Here is a 14484-nt window from a genome sequence, read left to right on the forward strand (position 1 = left end):
ATGGTGTTATTTGGAGGGAAGGGAGAATGTTAGAGATGGATCAGAGAGGGAAAAGAACATCCTGAGTGCTATGCACCATGGGAAGGACTTATGGTCTTATTCTGAGTAAGATAGGAACCCTACTAAGAAGAGAGAAGTACTGTGGTCTGGCTTATGTTTCAAATGAAGATGCAGCTCTTGTGGAGAGGGAAAATTGTAGACAGGTAAGCTGGAAACAGGAAAACCAGTAAGGAGACTTTCAGTTGTTCAGGCAAGAAGTGATAATAGATTAGAGTGATTTGCAATTGGGGTGAGATTCAGGATGCATGTTGATGTAGTGCTGGCAGGATTTGCTGATAGACTAGAGTTTACTATGAGAAAGAGGCATCAATAATACATCAAACTCTTTCTTCTCCACCATTGAAAGAAGGGAGGTAACTTAAATTGGTTTGATAATGACTACATGCTATAGAATGATATGATAACTATAAAATCCATACTTCCAAAGGTCTAATGTCATAAAAATGTATATGATTTGATATTAACAGGAAAAAGCAGGATATAAACTTGTATAAATGGTATAAGGCTACTTTCATGAATATATAGTCATATATACATATATTCATAAGAGGAAAAAAAGGACCAGCCAGGAGTGCACCAAAACGGTAACAGAGTTTTTATATGACAAGGTCATGGGTAATTTTTACTGTCTGTTTCTTATTTTTTCAAAGTTTTTTTTAAGATAACACTGCTTTCATAATTGTAGAGAAAAATATATATTTTAATGAATAATTATCTAAGAAGACTGTAAAGGTAATTGAATGGCCATGCTGTTGAAGAGTCTATGGATTTTAACATCATTATTTGGCTTATATACCTATTTATTTTAAATAACAAAAATTCATAATTAAGTTAATTTAGAATAAATGATTTAGGCAAATTACCACTTTCTGCAGTTTGGAAAAGAAATGGGTCACTAAACACTCCAATACCAGCACTATTTTCAGCAGCAACCTAAAACAGACCAAAAGAATTATGTTTATGCTCTCTAATTAAACAGAATCTGAAATAATAACATTTTGATATTGATTAGTTAAATGACAAAGATATTTTTCCCTTAATTCCTGCAAAACTCCCAAAGTGGAAAGCACACATGGAGCTATTCCATATTTCTATTATCCTTAAGGATATATTTGCAGCATAGTTTGATTCAACAGATTTCATCAATTCCCAATAGAAAAATTAATAGTCAAGTTTTATAGCCAATTAGTAGTATTAATAGTAACAGGTATTTATGGCCAACTTTTATGTACCAGGAAATCTCCTAGAAATTTTACACATCTTATTTTATCCACATAATCAAAGCATGAAGTGTTCTTATCAGCATTTCATAGACAAGGAAACTGGTTAAGAGAAGTCAAGTAACTTGCCTGAGTCTTATAGTAAGTGGTAGAACCAGAATTCCACTGAAGTCATGCTTATTTCTAAAGCTCAACCCTCTTTCCATTATATTCACTTCATGCCAGATACTATGACTATTTCTGTAACAAATATGAAACCATATATATGGTATCTGGCCTTATGGTTTACAATCTAATCAAATACATACTCAAGAAAACAATTTAAAAAGTCTAGTCAGTTAGACTAAGTATTTTGAATTTAAAAGACAGAAAAAATAGATAGAAAAAAAATAGAAAAATTATTTTAAACTCAGATATCCTAATCAAATAGACTAGAATAGGCAGAGAAAATGTCATTATTGAGCTCAAGACTCTTCACTCTTACAAATGCCAAAACTGGAGTCTGAAAACCTTAATTTAAATTGCACTCCACTAATTCTTAAATGAGTAATTGTAGGTAATTTATTGGCCTTATTCTAGGTAACATTTTCCTTCTCTTTAAAATGAGAATAATGATATATCTATGTCATAGAATTGTTCTAAGGACTAAATGAAATAATACCTGTAAAGAACTTAATAGGATTTTCCCCAGATCATGTAAATTTGAGATCTACTTTTGAAGATATCAAACATACTGCACCAAATACTCTTTGGAATTCTGAAATGACTAACATTTATTTGAACAGCTTAAAGGTCACAACAATGATTTAGAAAGTGTAGAATTAAAAGAAGAATAAGGACTTCCCAATAGGCCTGAAATAAGAGAATTCAAAGGAATAACAATTCGAACTCCATAAAAATAGATCTAAGTAGAACCAGCTTTCTGTCTGTAACAGCTTCCTACAACCACATTAAAATTTGAACTTTACATATTACCTTCAATAGTATATTTTAACATATAAACTAATCTAAATATGTACTGTTGACAAAATATATGTATACTATGTCATTTTTATGTGTCAATTAGAAAAGGTCTCCTACTCTTTACCTATGTTTCTGCAATGAAATAACCATCGTGAATCTTTGACATTTGCAAAAATTTCCTTTTAACTGTTCTCATATAGGGGATTCCTACTACTGCGATGCTCTCTAATTCTTACTATGTGCTTTGCTTTCACAAACAAGCATGCTTCCAATAAGGAAACCCCCACACCAGGCAAATTTTTTTTTTCCCCATCATTTCTTACCATCCAGAAAGCCATCTCACTTATGTCTTATCACATACTTATACAGCTTTTATAGATTTTTTTCTCTATATTGAATTATCTAAAAAACTCAAGGAATATATTGATGTTATATTGAAAATAGAAAGGATCAAAAAGATATCTGTATCTTTTACTAAACTCTGAAAATATCACAAATATATCTTAATTGGAAACATTTTCATATGGCATAATTTAGTATTGCTTTTTATATGCTCTTCTTTATTTAATTTTTAATAAGATGTTTGATTTTTGCATATTAAACATTGTAAAGAACTAAACATTTTTATAAACACAAAAGACACAATAAATGTTCAAGAAATACTTATTGAATGGAACTGAATTGAATTTATTGTTCTCTGAGAAGCTGGCTCAATAGAAACTTTCATTCCATTATTTAAATTTTGATAACTGACACACAAATACAACAGGATTAAGGGGAAAATAACAAAGCTAACTTAAAGGTTAATGAAAAAGTAGACTATTTTTTACCTTAAAGCCTAAATTATGTCATTTAAACTAGATTCATTCTTTGAAAAGGTTGTTAAGTTAAATGTTTTTAAAATAAATAAATTACACAAATACATCTAATAATGAAAAAAATTATAACAGTTGTTCAAATTTTAAGAGCCCATGTGGGCACTGAGGTCAGGACTCAGATGATCATTCTTCAATCACTTGGCTGTGTTTGGCTGTAAAGACTTAACCAGGTGGGAAAAAGCTCCCTCATCTTTAAAATGAATGGAATATTTTAATACTGTGTTAATACTAAATACATAATATTTAATACTAAATATTAACAAAAATATTACCTTGATTTCATATGTTGTTCCAGGATTAAGATTAGTAAGAAGAACTTCCAGACTGTCTGGCTTTGTTCTAACTTGTGTGTATTCTGTTTGCATCCATGGACAAACTTCCTTATATTTCACAATATAAGACATAATCCTTCCATTTGGATTAGGGGGTGTATTCCAAGATAGAAGAATTCCAGCAGATCCAACTCTTTCTCCTGCCAGGAAGACTGGAGTTCCCGGTTCTATTTTAAAAAATATGTTGTTAAAAGGTCAAACAATTATTGCATTTTCACAATCATAAATAAGAAAGCTTTTACAAATGTAGACTTTCCAAGTTCCCAAAGACTAATGGTCTCTCAAATGTGACTTTATCTTCCCCTAGACCTTTGCTACCAAAAGAAAAAAAAAAAAAAGATTAAATGCTTTGGGGGATACCAGAAACATTCTTTTATAAGAATGTAAAAAATGGAATGCTACTACATATTACATGCCAAATGCACTTTTGATGCCAGATCATTTTTAAAAGAAACTTATTTGTGCAAAGCTTACACATAAAACTAAGAAAGCCAGAACACAGTCTTACAAACTTAATTATTCTTCCTGAACAAGAGTAGTGAGTCTATTTTCATGGCTCTGTATTATTTAAATATTACCATTAACAGTCTCTCTGGTCAATTTCACAAACAAGTATAATTATCTTTACTCTGAAAGTCAAGAAAGCTAAAGAAGCAGTAGGACACAGGTCCTAAACAGATCACTTTCTTAAGTTTCCATTTTGCTTTAATTACTAACCTGTTTTCATGTATATAAGGCACATAGTGCTAAGGTAAGTATTTCCATCCAATAGACTAACTGTAAATACTTCATGAAAAGTACTTCATAAAAAAAGGAACATATACTTACTTGTTACATTGGTTGTCACTGTTCTACTAACAGGTGAGCTGTATGTTGTAGCAGAAATAGTAGAGATGGTTACATCGTACCTAGTCCCAGGAACAGCTTTGGAAACATCAACCTGGAACACCAAAACCAAATAACTGCATTAAAACTCTTTCTGGAAAACAAGAAAGCTAAAACAATAAATCCATCACAACAATAACAAAATAAAGTTAACATCTCACCCTATAAACTCTGTACTGTTTAATATATTCCAAGTTCCATATTATTGTAAAATATAATAAATTTGTTCTATCACATAACTATTTACCAAGTAACAGATAATAAAAACTTACAAAGCATACAGTGTTATCAAAAACTAAATCACTATTTCAATCCCTCTTGTTTGTTGTCACAAGAAACAACTATTTAAGAGTATTAAGAAATCTGCAACCCATTACTTAACCCTGGTTTTTAAGAGTATGTATGAAATACCTGTGTCTCTGAAGTTCCAATAAAAAGTAAAAGAAAAATGATTAGAAAATCCATCATTATTACATTTTTCAGGCAGTGGAATCACATTGATGGCTCTAGAGAGAAATGTTGCCTGCATTAATGATTTAAAGACAGATCCTCCTGGCAAGTACACAATTAATGAGCCTGGATTACTCAATAGCTCTGCCCTTTCTTTGTTAAACTATTCATGAACCCTTGGATGGCTGGCTGTAGGTTCAGGGTAAGACTTAAGAAAAAAAAGGCATAGACGTTGCTAAGGTAACAGTCCACCCATGCTGAAACTTACACTCATCAACTCAGCATCAGTGTTTTTGTCTTCATTTTATGCTTTTAAAAACTCTCAAAGGAGTAAGTGTTCATGATGTATGAGTTTCATAAAGAACTTTCCTATGAGGACCAAATATAAATACAAGTTGGCTCAGCAAGTATGATAATGAAAACTATACCTGATACTCTCCACCTCCAAGATCTTTGATAGTAACAAAGCCACTGTCAGGAACAAGATCCACATTAAACCCTTCCACATGGCCAGAGGGCAGGCTCCAGTATAGAGAAAAGGAATGTGTGGAAATATTGAAGGCTTTAAGTTTCTCGGGTTTTTCCGGTTCTGATATTGAAAAATAGAGGTTTGAAATTGAGTTATTCTCCTAAATATTCAAAAGAAAAAATGAAAATCAATAATCTGTCAGATTTCAATATAATCACATTGCTCAAAGGCACCAAATCCTCTAAATTATCTCTGATCACACAAAAGTGTTAGGCATCTAAATCTTTAATAATAACTATTTTTTAAGTATAATTATCAGAAATAATATATTAATTTATGTATCTGTTTCTGGGATATTCTTTACCTGCTAAAATATGCTGGTTGCCCAAATTGTTTTATAAACCTTAAGCTCTAATTGAAAACTTGAATCATTTTAAGCAAATTATTTAAATCCAAACTATTGATCCAATTACCTGGATATTTTACAAAGCAGAAGATAATTGGAAAAAAGTATAACTAACATCTGTCCAATTTTTTTTAAAGGGTAAGCATTTCTGATGAATATTTAGTCAGGGGTCTCCTTAAAAGAAAAGCTTTTTTCATGTAGGAAGTGAAATACGATAGCTTCTCAACAATAAGTATTAAAGTTCTAGCCACTTCAACCATATTTTTCTACTTTTACTTCCACTGTTCCCAGGGTCTTGTTTATGCTGCCTGTACCTCCTTGAAGGGAGTTTTCTACATAAGGTTCTTCTGATTGGTTGCCAATGAGTCAGATTTTCACTCTCCCTTATCTTTAGCGCAGATTCCAGACAAACAATATAGGGGGAGGAAGAGAGATTATGAAGCCAAGCATGCCGAAAACATACCTGATAAAGACAAATTTAATACCACTTCCAAAAGAAAGGACTGTGGAATTAAATATTTAACTCTGCTTATCATTTTAAAGCCATCTATCAGAGATGATTTAAAATGGATAAAATAAAAAAATGAAATATATATTTTCTAAAAAAACTGATAGGTCACGTGATATAAAATAGAAACCTTAACAGGTCAACTTCTCATATTTGGGTAGGTGAGAGATACTTTTAGAGTACTCTTTCTTTATCTTCTTTTAAAAAAATTTTTTTTAAGGCTTATAATGCTTTCCTGGTAACTGGCCCTGCTATTGACCAGTTAATTTCCACCATGACACTCAAAGATACAATAAACATTCTCTCAGCATCATCTCCAAATTGTCCATGTAGGGAAAACTATAGTCTCATAATAACTCTTTAGAATATGTAAACCCAAGGTAAAAAGATCAGAGGAATACCCAGTTTGTATGGGTAGAATTCCTTTATTATGCATAGCTGCTGCTGGCATTTTTCCTGGATCATTCTAAACATAGACCTATGCCCTCTGTATTCCCAAGGTTGAGAGAAAAGAGCTTGGTTCTTCTCACCAGCTCATAGTAAAATAGACAAAAATCTAACATGACAGAAGTCCAACCAATTAGTACTCACGCTTACTGATTTATGTGAGGACTAATACTTTGTATTTCCTCCAAGAGCCTAAAAATTAACTAATATCCGTGAAATCTTAGGCAAGAAACTGGAAAAGGACCTGGAATGAAACTTTGGAAGAAGAAAAAAGATAGGAGAAGTAAAGGTCTGCTTACTGGGATGGTGATGAGATAGGATATAGTTTCCTAGACTGTGGGTTAAGATTACACACTGAAGGAGGGTTGGCTAAGGATAAAGCATATCTCACCAAAAAGAGGAAGAATGTATTTGTCTGGAAACCTGCCGATCTGATTGAGTGAGAAGACTGGAAGCTTCCACACAGGTAAAGACTTTTCGAAGCAGAATGAATAGAAGCCCTGGAAGTGGACAGAATTTAGTGTAAGTGAGAAAGGCCAACCTGAGTTTCTGGAATCAAGTAAGAAAGAGAAAGTCTGATGATCATGCCAGCTATCATAAAGATGTTAGCTTTTTCCCCCCTTAAATGCAATGGAAACCTGGAGAATTTGAAGAGGAAATCAATGTGACTTTTTAAAATTATTATTTTAAAAGATTAGTTTGAAATAGTATATGAAAAACATGAGACTTGGAGGAAGCAAAAATGGCAATGGGAGGGCAATTAGTAGGGTACTGTGGTAGTCTGGACAGAGAGGCAGGAGGCTTGCCCTCAGAAAAAGGTAGTGGAGATGAAAAACACTTATGCCATTGTGGAAGAGTGTACAGCCCTGAATATGAGCTGGAAAATTCAATTAACTGAAAGTAAATGCTGTAATAAATACATGATTTGTACCTCATGGAATGTAATCTCTCAAAAGGCAGGAAAATATGAAGCGAAACTATTACTCTCAACCAAATTGTTACTAACCAACAAAAATCAAATTGTGAGATGGATGTGTTTGGGGTTTTAAGAGAATATCACATTGTGTTCAATTTAATTAGGGATAGCAAACAGAATTCTAGGCATAGTTACATATTTTTTTCAGACCAGAATTTCTTGAGCTAATCCTCAGAAACCTAAATCCTCAGAGTTTAATAGATGTTCTATGATTCAGCCACTTTGTCAATAACTTCTTTGTTTAAGTTAAATAGCTTTCTTTATTGCAGGATATCTCAGAGACTTAAATATGCTTAACTGTCTCTTGATTCTATAAAGCAGCAGTGTCCAAAAAATATAATGTGAGCCACATGAAAAAGGTAAAAAGAAACATGTAAAATTAACCCAATAATACATTTTATTTAAACCAATAAATCAAAAACATCATTTTACAGTCAATATAACATTATTAATGAGCCAATTCCCTGTCTTTCATACTGTCTTTGAAATCCTATATCTTTCACACTTATCGCCCAGCTGAATTTGGACTGGCCACATCTTAAAACTCCATAGTCACAGATTGCTTATCACTCTATATTCGACAGTATAGCTTTAAAGAATCTCTCAACTTTTCCCCTTGGTGTTTCGGTAAATTTACCTAAACTGCATTTTGAGAAACTGAAAAAATAAATAAATAAATAAATAAATAAATAAAAGCAGCAATCTAATCCCATGATCAGTGTCTATAAAGGAAAAAAAAAAAAGTTCAAAAGAACTCAGAGGACCTCAAAAACAAAATTCTGGAACAAACTATGGTATATTTACCTTTAAGAAAGAGAGGAAGAGGAGACTCAAAATGGAAGAACAAGCTACATAAGGAACTCCTCAGAAGATTCTGACTCAAAAAGCACACTTACACAAAATGAGAGGAAAATGTTACGTACCTTGGAATACCCACAAAAAAATTGTACATACTTATCAAAACACTATTGAGAAAACAAAAGCCAGCTATTTTAAAATCAAATGGGAAGAGTTAAAAAGTTTCCATTACCATTATTATGAATTTTTATTCATATTTCCTATGTACCAACACTGTATAGAATAAGCTTGGCATATCCCATTTAAATCCTTCCATGACTAAATCATAAGCTGGGCATAATATATACTATCATTGAGGAGATACTCATGCATAAGACATGCAAAATTATCACTAATTATACCAAGTTTATGATACCATCTGTCCTGGGCTAGCACTTTCACACGCTCTATGCAACAGTCATAACCATTCGTAAGTACATACCATTATCATTGCCATTTAAGAAATGAGAAAACTAAGAAACAAAGAATTTAGGCAACTTCACCAATGTCTCGAAGCTAATAGGTAAATGGTAGAGCCAGGATTTAGACCTAGAAGCAAAAGCTTCAGAACTTAAGGTTCAATAATTATGATAACTGCACCTCTCTAACCTATACAAAGTGGCTTACAAATAACAGCAGATCAAGAAATCCCAAATAAATCAATACTTTATAGAGGATTCAAGCAATAGGGAGATCCATAGTTTTACTGTTAAGTCTATTATTTGAAATGGCCCCCAATTTAAAGGGACTCCATCTAAGGCAATACGTAGTTCAGAAATAGGTATAAATTATTAATAAAATAAGCATTCTCTAATAAGTCAGCATCACATTAGGTGCCATAAGAGTCTAAACAAGGAATCATTTTTTTGTACAGGCACTGGTCATGGGCCCTGGAACTGGTTTACTGGGTTTAAATCCTGGCTCTGCCACGTAAGTAAGATTTTAGGCAAAATCCTTAACCTCTCTGTACCTCACTGGCTGCATCAATTTGGAGATAATAATACTGCTACTCTATATACTGTTGTGAGAATAAAATAAGTTAATACACATAACATGCTTAGAAGAGTGGCTTGAACATAGCAAGAGCTTAGTAAATGTAAGCCATGACTAGTAGAAAACCATCACATTGCCTCTTTTTCATTTCTTACTTTTAACCCCCGCTCATGTCAACAGTGCTCTGCACACAATGCCCCCTCCCCCGCAACATTGTTCCATTATTACCACTCTGCAAAAAGCAGGGCGGCAGGATCTATTCCTGCTCCAGAGACAACCCCTCACCCCCCTCCCCGCCCCACCCCACTCCCACCCCGGGGAACCTAGATTGCCATCCTTCCCTATTTCCCTTCCTTATCAACTCACTTCAAATCACTCCTCTCCTCTAACAGTGACTTCCATTACCCACCTATTATCTCTCAAAACCATCTCCTAAACCACACCGCAATCAGAACATCAGGTTCCTAACTATTTCATAAAGTGTTCTCTTTAATTAAAATGACCACTGACAGTCTATATTTTCCATGAAACTTTTCTGACATTGACGTTATTTTGGTTACTTTACCAAATTCTTATTAAGCAAACTCTGTTCCATTTACTGCATAATCTTCTTTACCTGTACATCAGCAAAATATTTGCCATACTTTTTCTCAACCTTTGCTCAGTGATTTGATCTTTCCTTCCAACCACAGACATCAGTGCTTACCATGGACCATTTGTGACTTTGCCAACTTCTGGATTTCTGGAAATGGAATGTGATTACCATGACACTAGTATGTAGTGGGCAGAGGTCAGGGATGCAGATCAACATCCTACCATGCATAATACAGACCCACACAAGAGAGAATCACCCAGCCCAAAATGTCAGTAGTACTGAGGTTTAGAAAACCTGCCACAGACTGAAATTTCTTGAATGGGTCCAGTTTCAATGTGTTTGATTATATACTGGACTTACTGTGACACTCTGAAGAAAAGACATTGAATACATGATTGAACAAATGTGTTTTTTAAGAAATAACAAAGATGTAGAGTATTTATATATAAATAATATTTAAAATGTACAAAGTAGGGCCCCCTGGGTGATTAGTTGGTTAACCATCTGTCTTTGGCTTGGGTCATGATCTCAGGGTCCTGGGATTGAGCCCCATGAAGGGTTTCCTGCTCAGTGGGAAGTCTTCTTCTCTCTCTCTCTCTCCCTCTCCTTCTGCCCCTCCCCACCACTCATGTGCTCTCTCTCTCTCTCAAATAAATAAAATTTTTAAAAATTAAAAAATAAAATGAACAAAGCATAATAGAAAGTTTAAGAGTAATAGGAGTCTCAAAGATCATGTACTCCAAATTACACTGAAACATAAAGCCAAAGATATTAGGTAACAAACAATAACAGTTAATAAGTATCAAATCCAGGAGTAAAGCTGATGAATGAATTCTAAACACTTTGCTTGTTTTTCATTGTCACATACATATCACATTTAGGAAAACAATAGTGTATTTAGTATGCAGAATAACAACACTCCAAGGTGCCCACATGCTAACCCCTGAAGCCTTGTAATATGTTATGTTACATGGCAATAGGGGCTTTAGATGTAACTAAGATTACAGACTTTAAAACAGAGAAATGAACCTAGATTATTCAGGTAGGCCCAATCTAAACACACAGGCCCTTAAAAGTGAAAGGAAGAATAGTCACATGTGACAGGAAAAAAAAGGTAGGAGAGAGTTTAAGCATGGGAGCACTTCAACCTTCTTTGTTGGCTTTGGAGATGGAAGACAAGGATTACAAACCAAGGAATGAGGCTTCCTCTAGAGCTGGCATCAATTCTCGGCTGCCAGCAAGGACATGGTCAAGGAACTGAATTTTGCAAAGAATCTAAATGAGCAAAGAACTGCGTTTCCTCTGGAAATTCTAAAAAGAACACAACCTTCCAAACACCTTGACTTTAGACTGGTAAGATCTGTGTTGAATGTATGACCTACAGAATTAGGACATAATAAATTTTTTGTTGGTTCATGCCACTGAGCTTAAGGCAATTTGTTACAACAGCAGTTAGAGGCAAATACTATGTGTAAAAGCCACATCACAAATGTCCACAGACTGAGTTATCATCGCATGTCTGCTTTGGATTGTGTTGAATCCACAGTCTTAAAGATTACTTAAGAACAATCTCATAAGTTATTGCTGTGATTGTGTTCTTTTTTCAAAAATTTAAAATATTGATAGGTTTCACAGCTTCATTTGGATTTTAAAATGATGCTTTGTTCAGAATATGATTTTTTTCATATATACAAACAACAAAATATTACAGTATTGAATTGCTTATAATTCCACAAATATGCCATTATTCATTTCACCTCCGTAATTCTGCATAGGTTATTCCCTCTCTCTGTGAGTCTTCCTCCTCTCACACTCCACATGCCCTCTGGTCAAATTAAGAAATGCCTTACACTTTACAGTCATTATCAGGTTCAAAGAACCTTCTCCATCCCTGCCATGGAGCTAGTCTTTTCCTTTTCTATGCAACCAGAATAAGTTTGAACTTATTTCCATTGTTTCTCCTATTAATTTGACTTATACTATATGTTCCTTTATGCTTCCATTCTTTACTACTCTCTGTACATTCTAAGACTATGTTTTTTCACGTGTATATCATGTAGTAGGACACAAAAAACAATGAGTAAGTTTTTAGGAGAATGGATGATCCCCAAATCATCCACCTACTTTCACTAGCTGGACCTCTAATTTGATGTGACACTCAAGTGTAATATTAGCTACATTTCCTGAGCACTGACCAAGCACCAGAAACTATTTTATACAATTTGCATTTTATCTATATTATTTCAAAAAATGCACAGACTATCCCAATAAAATGAATATTTTACCCTCATTTTATAAATTTTAAAATTAAAAAAAATGCACTGAAATTTTATCTTGAACAATATAATATGTAACACAAATGTGAATTTTTTTTAAATATCAATAAGAATATGTATACCTGTAACAACTCTGATAAATGTGCCAGGTCCCTCAACATTGCCTCTCACTCTGTGTACGACGATGTTATATATTCCACTAGGAGTCAGATCTGTAACTGTGTGTTCTGGAATAATTCCCCAAATAAGATACTCGTCTGCAAATGTTCTGTTTGATACATAAATCTTGTACTGAGTGAAGTTGGTCTCTGTTGGATTCCACATTAAATGTGCAGAAATAGTATTCACAGCTTTTAATGTTAAGCCACATATCCTAGATGGTTCTATTGAAAAGGCAAATTATGTATAAGTTAAAAGGCGCGCGCGCACACACACACATATATACACAAGGCAAAATGAATAATATAATTTAATCATCTAGGTACCAATCCTTAAATTTTTTCATGTATAACAGCTTCCATGTTCAGCTCTGCAAATAGAGAAACAGGATATTATATATATTTGAGCTTCAATTTAAGTGACTCATTAATATCTTCCCTAGTTCCCAAATGTCTTTCCTTAATCAATCATAAATCAAGTCACTAGTAATTCCTGTAGACTTGTGCCTCCTGAGTGCTTGTAACAAGAAGTATCCTTATACCATATAATCCCAGATCTGTTAGCTACCACCAGAGGTTAGCTAGATGTTGAATAAAAATGAAACAGAACAATGGAGTGCCTGGGTGGTTCAGTCAGTTAAAGGATCTGACCTTTGATTTCAGCTCAGGTCATGACCTCAGGGTTTTGCGATAAAGCTCTGTTGGGCTCCCTGCTGGGTATGGAGCCTGCTTAAGATTCTTTCTCTCCCTCTCCCTCTGTCCCTTCTCCCTCGTGCTCTCTACAAAGAAAAAATAAAAGAAAAAAGAAAGGAAAAGAAAGGGAAAGGGAAAGGAAAGAGAGGGGAGGGGAAGGCAAGGCAAGGCAGAAAGAAACTGAACAAATAAGTTAGAGAGTGAATAAGGGTCAGAAGTAAGGATAATTTCGAACAGGTTCTGGTTACATCAAAGTTTTTAGCATTCCTATATTGCTACATTTTTAATACATTTGTCAAAGGAAGTAATGTTGTTTCTTGTACTACCAATTCATTTGCACTGAGAGGGGATCCTGTAGGCCTCACAGACTTTCATAAGAATTATTGGTAAGATACTATTATTCCACCACATCCAAAATATTATTAAACTGATTTATAGTAAATTTACAAACATCAGGGAGGAGAAAATTTCTATCAAACCCCTTCCTCAGTAGAAAATGAATTGTGTTTATATTATTGTGGCATCCTATATATAGTGTTTGTGTGTATACACAAACATATATACATGTATGCACACATATGTATTTCATATATGCGATAGATAATACACACACTTATATATACATGTTGGCTTCATATTATTAAGAAAAAAATCTAGGTACTTCTCAATGCATTTAGTCATACAAAGATTTGTTTGTTGTTCATATAGTTTTTGAGAATTATCTTAACCATATTTTTATGGTCATAATTTTCCTTCATTATCAGGCTTTATGTTTTAAAATAGCTATATTTATGCTAAGCCAAAAACACTTTAAGTTCTTATAAAACTATAAGGCAAAGAATTTATTTATGATATAACCTTACTTGTAGCCACTTTCGTCATTACAGATACACTGTAATCTCTGCCTCTAACTGTCTTCATGTCCAACATGTAGTCCACCCCTGGAATCAAATTCTTTACTTTGGCTTTGTTGTCATCCACAATTATTTTAAATGTCTTTTCCTTTCTAGATGTCATACAAAAGGATATCTAGAGAAAGAGAGAAATTTATGCTTTTAATTGTTAAAAAATAATTCAGTTAGCAACAACTCTGTATCAGTCAAATTCACAGACATTAATACTGCAAAGAAGGGGTTGTGATTCTTCCTGTCTTCATCAAGGAGTTATTTGGGGCCAGTTGATACTGAATAACTTAGTGAAGTTCCCATAGTTAATAAGCACAATTGTCTGACTCAGAAGTTTATGCACTAAAACACAAATAGTCTCAAATTGTTTTTAAATTTCATACACACACACAGATATCCATGCGTACATAGATATATATGTACATATGTATAT

General features: G+C 33.6%; 2 protein-coding genes across 3 annotated transcripts in view; both read right to left on the reverse strand.

The window, feature by feature from the left end:
• Positions 1–12495, reverse strand: part of PTPRQ (protein tyrosine phosphatase receptor type Q) — a 197368-nt gene extending 184873 nt beyond the window's left edge. Inside the window, exons 1-5 of one of the 2 annotated variants that reach the window (XM_032854693.1) lie at positions 12418–12495; positions 5217–5377; positions 4282–4393; positions 3394–3620; positions 924–993 (exon numbers count right to left, since the gene is read on the reverse strand). In XM_032854693.1, the coding sequence (XP_032710584.1) occupies positions 924–993; positions 3394–3525 (202 nt within the window). In that variant the 5' untranslated portion in view covers positions 3526–3620; positions 4282–4393; positions 5217–5377; positions 12418–12495. Of the gene's footprint in view, positions 1–923; positions 994–3393; positions 3621–4281; positions 4394–4749; positions 4842–5216; positions 5378–12417 lie in introns of those variants that run through there. The other variant, XM_032854692.1, reaches the window with a different exon arrangement.
• LOC116866366 (tenascin-R-like) overlaps positions 4952–14484 on the reverse strand; it is a 55955-nt gene continuing 46422 nt past the window's right edge. Inside the window, exons 17-20 of the mRNA XM_032855372.1 lie at positions 14010–14175; positions 12418–12603; positions 5217–5377; positions 4952–4996 (exon numbers count right to left, since the gene is read on the reverse strand). Of these exons, the coding sequence (XP_032711263.1) occupies positions 4952–4996; positions 5217–5377; positions 12418–12603; positions 14010–14175 (558 nt within the window). The remainder of the gene's footprint in view (positions 4997–5216; positions 5378–12417; positions 12604–14009; positions 14176–14484) is intronic.

Source organism: Lontra canadensis, unplaced genomic scaffold (genome assembly GCF_010015895.1).
Source record: "Lontra canadensis isolate GAN:19392208 unplaced genomic scaffold, GSC_riverotter_1.0 scaffold9, whole genome shotgun sequence".
NCBI classification, from domain to species: domain Eukaryota; kingdom Metazoa; phylum Chordata; class Mammalia; order Carnivora; family Mustelidae; genus Lontra; species Lontra canadensis.